This window comes from Oncorhynchus mykiss, chromosome 22 (assembly GCF_057628025.1).
Source record: "Oncorhynchus mykiss isolate SJ-2025 chromosome 22, ASM5762802v1, whole genome shotgun sequence".
Lineage (NCBI taxonomy): Eukaryota > Metazoa > Chordata > Actinopteri > Salmoniformes > Salmonidae > Oncorhynchus > Oncorhynchus mykiss.
In genome coordinates this window covers 47,577,440-47,594,561 of record NC_143043.1, presented here as the reverse complement: position 1 = coordinate 47,594,561, position 17,122 = coordinate 47,577,440, and the positions used below count along the sequence as shown (strand labels likewise).

Genomic DNA, 17,122 nt, shown 5'->3' with positions numbered 1-17,122 from the left:
AGGTTATTACCATTTCAAATGTGATGGTGGCCTAGCAATAACTACAGAGTCGCATATCTCACCAAACAATCAATGGCTAAGCACTACAACAACATATTAGATATGGAAATAGTGAGAATAAATTGTTTATTTAAATTAAACAGTGTATATTGCATGGTCAGGGTCAATTCCATTTAAATTCAAGTCAGAAAGTATACCAAAACTTGACAAGCATTGAAGAAAATTGGAATGGGAATTTCACTTCCTGAATTGACTGAAGAGCAGGTGGGGACTCACAGTTGTGGCAGGTGGCTCCAGTGTATCCTGTGCCAGAGCAGTCGCAGTAGAAATGGCTCCAGGACTGTGAACACTGCCCTCCATGTTCACAGAAGTTGGGCAGACATCTGGAGAGACAGGGAAGATCAGACAGTGGGAAGGAGTACAAGTAACCTAGTACCAGAGAGGCAAAGCCATGGAGACAGCGATGCTAAAACAATGTGGTTGCTCCCACTCTGACCTAAATGAACTAGCTGGAGTCAACGGTTTGATGACACTACAACATACACACTAGGGCTGCAGGTAGTCAATTGGTTAGAGTGTTGGGCCAGTAACCTGAGCTGACAAGCTAAAAATCTGTCATCTGCCACTGAGCAAGGCAGTTAACCCACTGTTCCCCGGGTTCCCGAATAAGTGGATGTTGATTATGGCAGCCTTCCGCACCTCTCTGATTCAGAGGGATTGGGTTAAATGTGGAAGACACATTTCAGTTGAATGCATTCAGTTGTACAATTGACTAGGTATCCCCCTTTCCCACTTGACTGACAATGACAGGTGTTGTGATATCTACTTAACAACAAAACAGCTGTAATTATTCATGACAGACTAATCTCACAGGGAGCTGTTTAAAGATCAGAGCATCTGCATACAAAACTCCTTAGTGTCTGAAGATTTTACCAAACAGAATATTGAGTTTACTGTTCGGATTTTCATAACATGTTGGTTATTTTCCTTTTTGGTGGCGTCTCAAATTCAATTGAACCAGCCAAACTGATTTCAGTGTAAGTAAGGCAGGTGTTTGTGCAGGCATTAGTTTGTAAACAAAGTCACTGCATAAACATGCATGGCTATGGTAGGTGTCAGCAACCCAACCCCCTCTCCTCACCCCTCTCCCTGTTAACAATATGCAGAAGCATTCCCAGTGAAATGTCTGATTGGCTAATGAAAGACACTTCGATTAATAGTGCCTTCCTCATACCTCTCGAACTTCCAAAATTACTATCATTTTTTAAATAGTATTATTTAATTCAGCTTTAATTGTGAATCCTGTCCCAGGGGGAGCTCTGATTTAGTGGGGGTTGTGCATACAACACAGCCTTTCCAAATTCCATTTACCTATTTAGCTTTACAAAGGGAGTCAACTGTTTTCCGGATAATGTTCAGGTGATGGTTAAATTATTGCTATGTTATTTTTATTCATGCACATTGAAGGGGCTTTCGTGGACCATATAATGATGCTGCTCAACTTTCAGAACTGTTTCTCCGCGATACATCGGTCAGTGAAGTTTGTGGTAAAGGTGAATGGCGAGGAACGCTCTTGTTCAACAAAATTAGCAATATTCTGAGAGCTTTCTGTTTTACGTAATTAGGTTCATCGGTGACAAAGAAATGAATTGCTTTTGTGTAATATATGTCACAGGCCAAAGCGATGGGTTGGGCATGTCTCCTAATGGCTATATTGAAGAGTCAGAGGGACCCTTGGCCTCCTCTCCGAGGTGGCACATGAAAGCTGTGGTCTGCCAGTCAACCTGCACTGGCTGTTAGGGGACAATCAACCTAAACCTGGCACGGTCCTGGAGGATGACAGCTGCTCATGAATGTTTTAAAGCTGGAGAATTGGTGATGGAGAGAGAGGGAGGCCTAGATCTGCTATGTTTTACTATTAATAAACAGGAAGAGTGTTGAGCAGCAGGAAGGATCAATCACTGTTTTGAAACATTCTGAAAAGGTAAAAGGATAGAGAGAACAACTGCCAGGATGATGGAGTAATCTTGTTTGATTGTAGTGATTAGTCCATTACTGTGGAGGTTGCGCAATTATAAGTAGGTAAGCATTATTGAAAAGGTTGAAGACGGAAATGGAAGAATGTATTTGATTGTGTTGATTACTGGAACTTCACAAGCATAAACAGTGCTTAATCCTCACCACAGGAAGAGAATACAAAGTCCTTCAGAAATGGGCGCTTTATCTCTGTTTAAATCTCCAGCTTCCCTAAAACACTCCATGTGGCAGATCCTGAAATAGTGACTAAACTATTTAAAGTATTGTTTTGCATGTAGACATCAGATTATTCATGTGGTGCTTGCTGTAACTAATGTATTGGGTCCTAGTTGCCACATACTGTATTTGACAGATACAGTTGAAGTCGGAAGTTTACACACACCTTAGCCAAATACATTTAAATTCAGTTTCCAAAAACCTGACATTTAATCCTAGTAAAAATACCCTGTCTCAGGTCAGTTAGGATCACCACATTATTTTAAGAATGTGAAATGTCAGAATAATAGTAGAAAGAATTATTTATTTCAGCTTTTATTTCATTCACCATATTCCCAGTGGGTCAGAAGTTTACATACACTCAATTAGTATTTGGTAGCGTTGCCTTTAAACTGTTTAACTTGGGTGAAACATTTTGGGTAGCCTTCCACAAGCTTCCCACAATAAATTGGGTGAATCTTGGCCCATTCCTCCTGACAGAGCTGGTGTAACTGAGTCAGGATTGAAGGCCTAGTTGCTGGCACACGCTTTTTCAGTTCTGCCCAAACATTTTCTATGGGATTGAGGTCAAGGCTTTGTGATGGCCACTCCAATACCTTGACTTTGTTGTCAAGGTATTGCAACATTGTCACATCACTTCAAAATTCAAATACTGTATGCAGTAATTCACTGGTCATCCTAAAAGCCAACACCTCCTTTGGCCGCCTTTCCTTCCAGTTCTCCGCTGCCAATAACTGGAACGAATTGCAAAAATCACTGAAGCTGGAGACTTATATCTCCCACTCTAACTTCAAGCATCAGCTGTCAGAGCAGCTTACCAATCACTGTACCTGTACACAGCCAATCTGTAAATAGCACACCCGACTGACTACCTCATCCCCATATTGTTATTCATCTTCTTGCTATTTTGCACCCCAGTATCTCTACTTGCACATCATCATCTGCACACTATCACTCCAGTGTTAATGCTAAATTGTAATTATTTCGCCTCTATGGCCTGTTTATTGCCTTACCTCCCTACATTTGCACACATGGTACATATATTTTTTTATATTGTGTTATTGACTGTACGTTTGTTTGTGTGTAACTCTGTTGTGTTTTTTGTCGCACTGCTTTGCTTTATCTTGGCCAGGTCGCAGTTGTAAATGAGAACTTGTTCTCATCTGGCCTACCAGGTTAAATAAAGTTGGATATTTATTTTTATTTAAAAAGGTGATACCTGTCATGGATGCCACATGTGTCAAACTGCAGCTCCTTGTAGTCTCCTAGTCGTCCTTGGTGCACCAGGTTCAGGTCCATGGGCTGGCTGTTGATGGAGAAGAGACGCATGCACCCCTGGAACGCCAATGTGGGGTTCTCACAGTACGAGTCACTGGAGGACGAGGAGGGGCAGCCTAATGGAACACACAGCAGAGGGATGTTTACGTAACCAAACATCTGCCAAATCAGCTTCTACTGTAATAATGCAACAAAAGAGGCTTACACAAATATGTTAAGATGCTAAGAGGGTGGTGTGCTGACTGATTTACTGACTGGAGGCATACAAGTAGAAATTACGAAAATGGAAATGATTTAAACAGTACATGCACATTAATATAGTTTTTTTCATCTTCAGTGTGACAATCCTGTACAGTTTTTTAATCTCCGTTATGGCTGAGAGAGAAGTTGCCCCCCCCCACCCCCCCCCAAGAAAAGAGAGCAACTTTAAACCTGTCAAGACATGCCACTATGCAAGTTGAAGCTTTTTAAAAGCAGCTTAATAAAACACCAGCTATCAGAAGATTTTAGATTCACATGTTCTGGGAAGCTAAAGTTTGTACAGGGATGTATTACGTCAATCTCTGCCTACAAGGCAATGTCAACTCCACTAAGGGATTGAAGTGATGATAACAAAGAGTGAGACTTCGTAGGTATTACAGTCCACAGATGTATCAAGTCATACCCAAGCATATTTTAAAATGTAACTTTTAGTCATACTACCTGTCCTCTTACCTCCGAAGTAAAGGCTGTCTCCTGCCTCCATGTGGTCTCCCAGCTCCATAGTTGAGGACGGCTCATTGTCCAGAGTCATGGTGACCTGGAGACCTCGGGAGCTAAGACTCGCAGAGTGCCACAGTCCATCATTCACTCTGTGACCTGTGGACACATGGGGTCAGTTATGAGATAAACCGTTTATAAAGACACGATCAATCTCTGCATATGACTGTGGTTTTACAATAGTAACTACACTGTTACAAAAGCATTTTAAGAAAACAATTTTAGAGTACATTTTTTATATTTATATTTCTAATCTTGTTTGTCCGCAACAAAGCTCTGCATTCAATCTGTTGCTGGTGTTGACTTTATGGCTCTCCCTACACGCTACACACACATTTCATATCGTTTCCCCCCACACTATCAAATAAACAAAGGATCACCCACAACCCCCAGTCTGTTGTGTTTGTGGTTCCATTTTGAGAAGGAACCAATGGAAAAACCTCAGAGGTATAATCTTTGCTTTTTGATTTAATTAAACTCAGGCTTTTACAGTGAAGGGCATCCAAGCTGTGTGTCTACAATCCCCTCTGTGCTTGCCATCTGCCTGCAGTGTTAGAGTGAAGTTGCAGGCTAAGAGAATTACCATGGAACGCGATTAAATGCGCTATATTTCAAGCAGTAAATAGTTTGAAACAAACAAACGAAAATCACACCTGGTGCAAACGTTGACTGAAAAGCCTCTGACATGCAATAGATTGGAGGACGACCTCAGCATGTTCTTTCTGATCACATCTGGATTACGTTGCAGTGATTGAGATCAGTCCAAAATGACACAAACCTAACTATGTCTGTCTGCATGGAGAGATTCTGTGTTTTTGGATTTAGTTATTTCTACAGGATTAGCGAGACAGAGCATATTTCATTTCCCCATAGTGGGAAATGGACAAAACCAAATGCTTCTCATTGTGTGTGAACTCAAAAGAGATAAGCACAGAGCCAGCTGAATGGATTCTCTCTTATAATCTTTTCTCATAATCTTTACTATCACTATCAGACTATTTATGTGGAAAACCACAAACATTCAGAGTCACAAATGCCTTCTCTGCAATAATAAAATGGGTTTCTCATTGTCTGCCTGCTTCACTGGAACAAAGAGCCTTTTCTACTCTGAGTCCCCATAGACAGAACCACTGATTCCAGCATAGAGTGGGTCTGGGTCAGCTAGACTAGGGGCCCTCACCGGTGGAGACCTCTTCTTTCTGCTGGGCTGACATGTGGTGGGTCAGGCGCAGCCGACTGTTGCTGATCTGCAGCTCCAGTCTCTGGGGCTCCAGGGCCAGCCGGGTAGAGAGCAGTAGCCCATCTGGGTTCCACGTTCTGAACTGGAAACGCACAGCGAAGCCCCCCGAAGCAGACAGCGTGGCCGGGAGCGACAGGAAGCTGCTGCTGGAGCTCAGGAAGGTAGTGGACACCAGCTGAGGCTCAGAGCACGAGAAGGTCACATTGCCCTGGTGACACAAATGGAACACAGTCTTACAGTCACCTTGCCCTGATTCACATCAACTCTCAACATTTCAGGGTTAATTAAACAATTATGCCAACTCTGTAAGTCTAGTGCTGCTATTAATTACTACAAACACTCCCTCCCTTTCTAGAAAGGAGAGAGAGATGGAGAAAGAGACAAAAACAAGTAAGTATTGAGAGAGATAAAGAGACGAAGAGAAAGAGTATGAGGGGAATAATACAGAAAGAGATAGAGTGGGAGAGAGGGAGAACGAGGGAATGAGAGAGACAAAATTAACTCTACAGGGAGCAGGGTTAAATGTCACTACCAGCCCAACTGTGACTCCTAGGGACAGGAAGAGCCAGTACAGAGGACATGAGTTCCTGTACACAGGAAAAGGTCAGAGCAGTGTGGGGATGAACACATCATTGATCGCGGTGACATGGAATGGCAGCAACTAAACCTTTCACAGGGACTCTTCCATCAACTCCACCAAACTTGATTTCAGAGTGATTCTGTTTCAATAGGCTGACACTGAGACACAGGATTATTGTGTTCAGGAATCATTGATAACTTTAGTTCTATTTCAGTGTTAGTGGATTTATTGTTAGAGGTAAGGTGAGATTTATTTGTGTTTGGGGCTCTAACAACACTGAGCCAGAAGGTTACTTAAAGTTCATATCCATTGAAGATGTAATTTAGGGTCTGCACTAGACCCTGACATATAGCTTAAATAATGCAATCTACCTCTATCCTACTAATAATACTTCTACAGCTCCTGCTCCCCCTCATCACTGAGCCCGGATCTCTTTTCCAAAACAAGAGGTTTTCTCAGCTAAGAGTGGTTCTCGCCACGCACTCTGTAAATCCCTGCTTCCCTATCTGCAATCTGACGGTTTATTACTCAACAAATGTTATGGTCCTTTGGCTCTCTAAGGTTATGTGTTGTTAACCTCCACTTCTAACAAAATGGAGCATTATCACATACATAAGTGAATATATTGGTAATGCAGTGTAAAATAAACTTGGGCCTTGGCCTATTCATAAAAAATGTATAGTTGAAAAGCTCTTACCACGCTGTAGATCTGAGGCTTGCGTCGCTTGGCTAGGTCGATGATGTTGATCCCATTGTAGTAGAGGTTCTCAATGCAGCCATGGAAGTTCTTCCTCAGGAAGGTACCAGGCTTACCTGGCAGTGGGATGCCCCCAAAGCTGAGCTATGATGACGAAAGAGGGTGAAGTATAGACATGTTAGAACGAAAAAGAAGAAAAGTCCTTTGAGTGTTAGGTGTCACGTTGAAAAGAGATTCTAAAGAGATATACCAAGGGCTCTATTTTCGTTAAAGGGGTGCTAGCGTCAAGCGCACGCTAGTTTTTAATTTCATCATGTAAAAACTGCCACGCTGGCATTTTCCAGCCCTAACGCCAGGTTCGGCAATTTACATGTCCTATATCAGCTCGCTTGCACTCAGATGACGGGGTGGAAATATTTGACGTGTTCCCTTAAAAACAAGATCCAAAGTGCTAATTTCAGGCAGTGCTGAGAGGGATATTTAAGAGCGGTAACGCAGTTGAGCTGGTTGAGGCATGGCGTGGGAGCCTGCCGAGCCAACCGAGACATGTGAACCTCTCGAACCAGCTGAGGATTGCTTCGGCAGCGGCACCCGGACCCAACATCACCAAAAAAATTAATAAATTGTAGTGTCTGCATTCTATAACGGTTCCGTAACCACAGATGCTGGGGGACGGGAAACAAGTACAGGGTGAGGATTTAATATGAAATAAACATGAAACTAAACAAGACCAGCGTCTGGACAAGAGAAACAAAACAACATCAATGCAGACATGGGGGATGAAACTGAGGAAGTGACAGATATAGGGTAGGCAATCAATGACGTGATGGAGTCCAGGTGAGTCAGATGAAGCGCTGGTGCGCGTAACGATGGTGACAGGTGTACGTAATGATGAGCAGCCTGGCGACCTTGAGCGCCAGAGAGGGGGAGCGGGAACAGACGTGACAAGCACAGCCTTCCCTCCTCTCAATTAAGGCTTTTTTTTTGTCTGCCCAATGCAATCGTGAAGTAGTCAATAAAGGGTTTGGCTCCTGAGGCCGCTTGGAAAATAAATCTTAATCACCAAAGCAGGCCCACATTATTTCAAACATGCAGGTCCCGTTTTGGATGTGTGTAAAACCCTCCATAGTCTGAATTGTTTTAATAGTATATGCCAACGGGGAGAAATGATGGTGCTGTAAGAGTGATCAAGCCTATATAAAACAAGATATTGTTTCATTTTGTTTAGAATTTGATTAGAATTATTTGTTGTCTTTTTAGGCCTTATCAAAAATGAATTGAATCTTGCTTATTGACAATCTTTGGTATGCCCATGCACAGCCATAATGCAATTTACACTAGGCCTAGCCCCTATATCAGCATGAACGCTATTGAAGCCTTGCAAATACTTAGAATAATGTGGACTGCAAATGGGTTCAAGTTAACCTATTTAGCAAAGATGGGATAGGTCTACATTTTCTTATTTCGTTTCTGTAAACCATTTAACAAACTATAACCGATTAACATTGGAATTGGAGTTGACTCCAACACAATGCATAAAAGACAGTAAATAAAAAAACTGAAGAAACCACATATTTTGCCATGTAGCACATTCTGATTGGCCAGTGAGGGGCCAAGTCTCGACACATGCACAACTTGCTTATTCATCAAAACCCAGCACTTTCACGTCAACGCCAGAAAGAAAACCGATAATTGTGATAGTGAAAATCAAAAAAAATATCACACACTTCCGAAGCTATAGTGCTATTGCCAAGCGTTTAGACTTACCATTGCGTTAAGTTTGTTAAAACAGAACCCCAAGTATTACTCTTAATCTTACCATGGCATAAGTTTAAAGTGTTTTTCTGACTGGGTGCTGGTGGTGTAATCTTTTCAGACCTACTGTAAAGGAATATTCTGGATGTTTGGATAGACACACCTCATAGTCCACCTCCAGGGAGTCTCCTTCCCCCTTGGTCCTGAAGTGCTGTGTGTGGGTGTCCACGGTGAGGTTGACCTGCTTGTTGAAGCGCTCGATGAGGACAGAGTGCCAGTGCTGGTCGTCCAGAAGACTGCTGAGAGTGACCGCAACACGACCACTGCTGAACCGCAGCCTTGTGTCATCTGAAGACAGAGAACAGACAGAGAGCAAGATTATATGGTTAGTTTGATATAGATCATAAAACAGTCCAGTATATTGAGGAAAGAAGAGGTCTGAAAGAATGTGCTCACAAGACAATCCCAAAACGGAGTACTAGAACAGTCTTCCCCAGACTCAGATGTTCACAATGTGGATCTTTATGGTTGCCATAGGGACCATTTGATTTGATTTGTATTGAAAGAAGAGGTTCTCTCATAGGAAATGCAGACAAGATAGTCATTTAAGAATCCTCTTTCCCAGCTCAGCTGCTCTCAATGCGGATCCTTAACAGTCTGAGTCTATCTTGTAAATGGAGCTCAGCAGCAGTGGTAACTGGAAGGGTATCGGAACACAAACATCCAGTTACCCTCCCAGACTGCTCCCCAGTCTGCTTTTAAATGGTTCAAAATACTATTTTATCTGCAGTCCGAGTTCCTTGTGTCCTATTACCAATGACCTCTAACCTCTAAACCCTGAGTTATGTGAGCCAAGTTGAGGTAGAGGGCCAACCTGCCCCGGTGTGATTAACTCACCCAGGTTGAGGTAGAGGGCCAACCTGCCCTGGTGTAACTAACTCACCTAGGTTTAGGTAGAGGGCCAGCTTGCCCCGGTGCAGCTCCAGTGTGATGTAGTCGCCCCTCTGTCCCTCTCCATGGAGCAGCACCCCCTCAGCCTGGCGGCTCTTGAAGCTCAGCGAGATCACATCCTTCACCGTGCTCATGGACTTCTGGTTAAACCGGTAGAGTAGCGAGCTTCTGCCATCAAAGTCTGCCACATACGATTCTAGGGGATTGAGAGAAGATCAAAGAATCATCGTGTTTTCAAAAATTGCCCCAACGATAGCTCTCTCTGTCACATCTGAGCTGTGAGTTTTCTGTTGCCACTAATTTTGAGGGGAATTCAAGTGGCAAGTCCCATTTCTCTCAACAGTATAACATTTTCACCACAACTTTTGATTGGAAGTACATGTCAAACTTGCAATTTTTTTGACATACTTTTATCACAATTCTCTAGCTCTGTCTAATAGATTCCCTAACACTGTGTCTCTGCTCAGTGCTCAGTTCATGTGGATGGGCCTGAACTGAAGACATAATGTAGTAAGTTACAGCAGCAGGGGAAACGTTGAATTCCTGTTTTTTAAAGCCTGGATGCATTATATTTTCTGTTGGGATTCAGTTTGTGTAAGTAAAGCTGTCTGAGTAAATAATGAAATCTCTAAAATGCACCTGCTATTCCAATGCAGAACAGAAGAAGGGTGATGTGCCTAGAGAAACAAGGGAAGCTATGAGTAGAAGACATGTTTGGGCAAGCTGTTCAAAAAAGGTTTGCTTTACATTGTATCATATGCAAATACCTTTTGGAACTATCACTTAATTTAAAGAATGTCCAACACAGTCATGAACACACAAACAACATGCTAGAATTCCCCTTGTTTTTTCAAATGGTTTACTCAATCTAATGAGACAGTATTGTGTTTCAGTGGAAGTCACCGTGTGATAAAGAAGGTTAGGATTCATTTAAACTCCAAGGTTTTTACCCATATGTATATACCCAAATATGAAAAGTTAATAACTTAGCTGGTATGAGATGATTATACAGGTGAAGTCGGAAGTTTACATACACTTAGGTTGGAGTCATTAATACTTGTTTTTCAACCACTCCACAAATGTCTTGTTGACTTCTGGAGGTAATTGGTTGCACCAGATCTTATTGAGGGCCTTCATAGCAAAGGTGATGAATACATATGCACGCACCACATTTCAGTTTTAATTTTTAATTTATTTTTTTAAGTAATTTTTTTCTCATTTCACTTCACCAATGTTGACTATTTTGTGTATATCCATTACATCTAATCCAAATAAAAATCTATTTAAATTACAGGTTGTAATGCAACCAAATAGGAAATAATAATTTTGCAAGGCACTGTATGTATGTATGTATGTATGTATCAATGAGACATTAAGATAGTTATAACTATTAGTTATTTATTGTGTAGGGTGCTATCCTACTTGAAATAAAATTATGTGAGAGAAAAAAATGGCCACGTTAGCTACCGTAGGCGACACGGCCGTGATACACAAAAAGGAAGAACCCTCAGGTTGGCAGCCATGACAAACCGTCTTGAGAGGCAACAAATCTCCCCAATTAGCTGATTCGCTTTTCAAACATCCACTCCTTTCGACACACCTACTCGCCCATACTCCTCCATCTACAGTGCCTTGCGAAAGTATTCGGCCCCCTTGAACTTTGCGACCTTTTGCCACATTTCAGGCTTCAAACATAAAGATATAAAACTGTATTTTTTTGTGAAGAATCAACAACAAGTGGGACACAATCATGAAGTGGAATGACATTTATTGGATATTTCAAACTTTTTTAACAAATCAAAAACTGAAAAATTGGGCGTGCAAAATTATTCAGCCCCCTTAAGTTAATACTTTGTAGCGCCACCTTTTGCTGCGATTACAGCTGTAAGTCGCTTGGGGTATGTCTCTAACAGTTCTGCACATCGAGAGACTGAAATTTTTTTCCCATTCCTCCCAGCTCGAGCTCAGTGAGGTTGGATGGAGAGCATTTGTGAACAGCAGTTTTCAGTACTTTCCACAGATTCTCGATTGGATTCAGGTCTGGACTTTGACTTGGCCATTCTAACACCTGGATATGTTTATTTTTGAACCATTCCATTGTAGATTTTGCTTTATGTTTTGGATCATTGTCTTGTTGGAAGACAAATCTCCGTCCCAGTCTCAGGTCTTTTGCAGACTCCATCAGGTTTTCTTCCAGAATGGTCCTGTATTTGGCTCCATCCATCTTCCCATCAATTTTAACCATCTTCCCTGTCCCTGCTGAAGAAAAGCAGGCCCAAACCATGATGCTGCCACCACCATGTTTGACAGTGGGGATGGTGTGTTCAGCTGTGTTGCTTTTACGCCAAACATAACGTTTTGCATTGTTGCCAAAAAGTTCAATTTTGGTTTCATCTGACCAGAGCACCTTCTTTCACATGTTTGGTGTGTCTCCCAGGTGGCTTGTGACAAACTTTAAACTACACTTTTTATGGATATCTTTAAGAAATGGCTTTCTTCTTGCCACTCTTCCATAAAGGCCAGATTTGTGCAATATACGACTGATTGTTGTCCTATGGACAGAGTCTCCCACCTCAGCTGTAGATCTCTGCAGTTCATCCAGAGTGATCATGGGCCTCTTGGCTGCATCTCTGATCAGTCTTCTCCTTGTATGAGCTGAAAGTTTAGAGGGACGGCCAGGTCTTGGTATATTTGCAGTGGTCTGATACTCCTTCCATTTCAATATTATCGCTTGCACAGTGCTCCTTGGGATGTTTAAAGCTTGGGAAATCTTTTTGTATCCAAATCCGGCTTTAAACTTCTTCACAACAGTATCTCGGACCTGCCTGGTGTGTTCCTTGTTCTTCATGATGCTCTCTGCGCTTTTAACGGACCTCTGAGACTATCACAGTGCAGGTGCATTTATACGGAGACTTGATTACACACAGGTGGATTGTATTTATCATCATTAGTCATTTAGGTCAACATTGGATCATTCAGAGATCCTCACTGAACTTCTGGAGAGAGTTTGCTGCACTGAAAGTAAAGGGGCTGAATAATTTTGCAAGCCCAATTTTTCAGTTTTTGATTTGTTAAAAAAGTTTGAAATATCCAATAAATGTCGTTCCACTTCATGATTGTGCCCCACTTGTTGTTGATTCTTCACAAAAAAATACAGTTTTATATCTTTATGTTTGAAGCCTGAAATGTGGCAAAAGGTCGCAAAGTTCAAAGGGGCCGAATACTTTCGCAAGGCACTGTATATTGCTGCAGTGACCCATACTCCGCCATCTATATTGGGCTGCAGTGACCCATACTCCTCCATCTATATTGGGCTGCAGTGACCCATACTTCGCCATCTATATTGGGCTGCAGTGACCCATACTCCGCCATCTATATTGGGCTGCAGTGACCCATAGTTGGATGATGAGGGCCAGCTATGCAAAAGGTATTACAAAGCAGTGCAGTGCAATGGAGGTTTAGTGCAAAATGACATAAAAAAAACTATTTTACACATAACATTTGCATTGTAACATAATTCTACTCGCAACTAAATTCAGAAAATATATTTATTGACAATGACATGAATGTAGTGGAAAATAGAGAGCGAACAAATGTCAACGATAATGAAGGCCAGTGATGAAGATGCCTCTAATGACTTGCTGGCACAGAGGCCCAACGTGATGATTCAATCATGATTTATGGCATTGTTTGAATGGCAGACCATCCATGGGCTATCATAGGGGTCAAACACACCTTATCTGTGGTAATCTCGATGAAGAGACATTCCCACAGAAGTCCTAGGGTCACTGAATCCAGGAGAGGTGTGAAGACTGATGAAACTTGAAACGACGCAATGAATGTTACTGTGTGAATTAAATTGTCATGGTTGGATTGTTTCATGAGTTCATAAAGAACTTTGAATTTTGATATGATTCATTGTACTTACTGTAAGTGCTATGGATGTATCGTTACAGTGTTATCCAGTTTGTGGAATGGCGGATAGGCGGATGGCGGATAGTTCAAAGAGGAGCAACACAGAGGTGTGCTCCTATCAAACAGTGTATCATGTAACATACATAAAGTAGAGAATGCGTGTGAAGTGTTATGCCTTTTGTTTAAATGTTTTGGGCCATTCAAAGTGACGTTAATTAGACGATGGGAGACACTAGGATTCGGTGCTCTTGGAAGAATAAATGTTGGTTTAAAATGTCAATCATGGAGTAATTTGTAAACCGATCCCCTGATGTACAGTTGAAGTCGGAACCTTATATAAAACCCGTTTTTCAACCACTCCACAAATGTCTTGTTAACAAACTATAGTTTTGGCAAGTCGGTTAGGACATCTACTTTGTGCACTTTGTGTCATTTTTCCAACAATTGTTTACAGATAGATTATTTCACTTATAATTCACTGTATCACAATTCAGGTGGGTCAGAAGTTTACATACACTAAGTTGACTGTGCCTTTAAACAGCTTAAAAAATTTAAGAAAATGATGTCATGGATTTAGAATCTTCTGATAGGCTAATTGACATCATTTGAGTCAATTGAAGGTGTACCTGTGGATGTATTACAAAGGCCTACATTCAAACTCAGTGCCTCTTTGCTTGACATCATGGGAAAATCAAAATAAATCAGCAAAGACCTCATAAAAAAAATTGGAGACCTCCACAAGACTAGTTCATCCTTGGGAGCAATTTCCAAACTCCTGAACATACCTCGTTCATCTGTACAAACAATAGTACACAAGTATAAACACCATGGGACCATGCAGCCGTCATACCGCTCAGGAAGGAGACACGTTCTGTTTCCTAGAGATGAACGTACTTTGGTGCGAAAAGTGCAAATATATCCCAGAATAACAGCAATGGACCTTGTGAAGATGCTGGAGGAAACAGGTACAAAAGTATCTATATCCACAGTAAAACGAGTCCTATATCGACATAACCTGAAAGGCCACTCAGCAAGGAAGAAGCCACTGCATCAAAACCTCCATAAAAAAGCCAGACTACGGTTTGCAACTGCACGGGGTCAAAGATCGTAATTTTTGGAGAAATGTCCTCTGTTCTGATGACACAAAAATATAACTGCTTGGCCATAATGACGTTTGAAGGAAAAAGGAGGAGGCTTGCAAGCCAAAGAGCAGCATCCCAACCGTGAAGCATGGGGAGTGGCAGCATCATGTTGTGGGGGTGCTTTGCTGCAGGAGGGACTGGTGCACTTTACAAAATAGATGGCATCATGAGGAGGGGAAATTATGTGGATATAGTGAGGCAACATCTCAAGACATCAGTCAGGAAGTTAAAGCTCGGTCGCAAATGGGTCTTCCACATGGACAATGAGCCCAAGCATACTTCCAAAATTGAGGGAAAATGGCTTCAGGACAACAAAGTCAAGGCATTGGAGTGGCCATCACAAAGCCCTGACCTCAATCCCATAGAAAATTTGTGGGCGGAACTGAAAAAGCGTGTGCGAGTAAGGAGGCCTACAAACCTGACTCAGTTAGTTACACCAGCTCTGTCAGGTGGAATGGGCCAAAATTCACACAACTTATTGTGGGAAGCTTGTGGAAGGCTACCCGAAACATTTGACCCAAGTTCAACAATTTAAAGGCAATGCTACCAAATACTAATTGAGTGTATGTAAACTTCTGACCCACTGGGAATGTGATGAAAGAAATAAAAGCTGAAATAGATCATTCTCTCTTCTATTATTCTGACATTCTTAAAATAAAGTGGTGATCCTAACTGACCTAAGTCAGTGCATTTTTACTAGGATTATATGTCAGGAATTGTGAAAAATGGAGTTTAAATGTATTTGGCTAAGGTGTATGTCAACTTCCGACTTCAACTGTACATAACCATGCTATCAATTACAACAGGGCACTGTCAATGATGGGGAATGCTCAGAACAGTAGTGACAACAGTTCAAGTGATTATTAGTGAAAACAACTCCGATTTGTGGACCCTTTATCAATCAGAAGTGTGAGGGTGCAGGTGAACGAAAACCAAAATGAGATAAACATGGGATAGACATGGACTTGAGTCTACAGATTCGTTTTTCTCCAGATGTTTTATACAAATAAAGACTTGCTAAATTGTGAACATTCTTCATTTTTACATGTTCCTCTGTGACTTTGAGGAAGATCCCAACATTTATTAACATTTTCACAGTCATTGTAAAGGCCTTGTTATTTTGTTGCTTTGACAAAGTCATTGCTGTCGATTATTATTCATTTAAAGGTTAAAACAAAAAACTACAAAAAAATCACTTGCTAATTGAAATGCATTTCAATTTGTATTTATTATGGATCCCGATTAGCTGCAGCATCTACTCTTCCTGGGGTCCAGCAAAATGAAGGCAGTTTGCAAAATGAAGGCAGTTTGCAAAATTAAGGCAGCATTCCAGGTGACTACCTCATGAAGCTGGGTGAAAGAATGCCAAGAGTGCGCAAAGGCAGACAGTGGCTATTTGAAGAATCTCAAATATAAAATATATTTAGATTTGTTGAACCCTTTTTTGGTTACTACATGATTCCATATGTGTTATTTCATAGTTTTGATGTCTTCACTATTATTCTACAATTTCAAAAATAGTAAAATAAAGAAAAACCTTTGAAAGAGTAGGTGTGTCCAAACGTTTGACCGGTAGTGTATAGATATATACATTTTTACAGTACTTAAACGGTGTAACAGCCCATAAGTGGGAGTTTGCCATCTATGACATGTTCAATGGTAACATATGGCTCTTCATTTGCTTGCTATTAGAGCACCCTGGAGTTACATTTTTTGCAGTTTAAGTGAAATGAGGTGCTGGTGAAGCTGCATGTATTAGCAGAGCACACATTCATCCAACATGAATACAGGGATCATGCTGTGGTACCATTCGGCATTATTTGAAAGTGCTCGCTCGGGAATAATTATAACTGTCATAGTGCAGTATTTCACTGGCTGATCCAGTTAGTGCTACTTCAGAATGTATGTGAAAGGCGTCCCAGTGAATCCCCTTTATTTATTTAGCATTACCCAGGCAGGAACCGGCTCTTAACTGGCACGCCTGCCTGGCTGTCGCTGTCTACCTCTATTAGCTGGTAGGATTGTGTTTCGGTCAGCATTTTCTTTGATCTCGTTTGAAGGAAAAATGTCTCTTCACCTTGCAGACACTATACAGTATCTCTTTAAATAGTGTGCGAAACAGGATGGTTACAGGATGGTTACATAATCATTACAGGATGGTTACACAATGATTACAGGATGGTTACACAATGATTACAGGATGGTTACACAATGATTACAGGATGGTTACACAATGATTACAGGATGGTTACACAATGATTACAGGATGGTTACACAATGATTACAGGATGGTTACACAATGATTACAGAATGGTTACACAATGATTACAGGATGGTTACACAATGGTTACAGGATGGTTACACAATGGTTACAATGACATAATGCTATTTTCTAATGGAAACCACTGTCAACAAGGGGATACAATCAGCCCCATGATAGATGAAATGCTTAAACAAGCCTCAATGTCATCCGTAATAGATGTTAGAGTCTGCACAGGTCTGACCGCACTCTTGTTAGAACATGTTTCCTTGTAGTCCAGGAGTCCCCCAAA

The 17,122-nt window shown here is 41.4% G+C and overlaps 1 protein-coding gene across 1 annotated transcript in view; it reads right to left on the bottom strand.

Annotated features, from left to right (window-relative positions):
• The window catches only part of LOC110501889 (contactin-associated protein-like 5), a 128,754-nt gene that overhangs the window by 37,503 nt on the left and 74,129 nt on the right, over positions 1-17,122 (bottom strand). The window contains exons 5-11 of the mRNA XM_021579744.3: positions 9,506-9,709; positions 8,726-8,910; positions 6,808-6,951; positions 5,471-5,738; positions 4,246-4,389; positions 3,473-3,647; positions 277-383 (exon numbers count right to left, since the gene is read on the bottom strand). Of these exons, the coding sequence (XP_021435419.1) occupies positions 277-383; positions 3,473-3,647; positions 4,246-4,389; positions 5,471-5,738; positions 6,808-6,951; positions 8,726-8,910; positions 9,506-9,709 (1,227 nt within the window). The remainder of the gene's footprint in view (positions 1-276; positions 384-3,472; positions 3,648-4,245; positions 4,390-5,470; positions 5,739-6,807; positions 6,952-8,725; positions 8,911-9,505; positions 9,710-17,122) is intronic.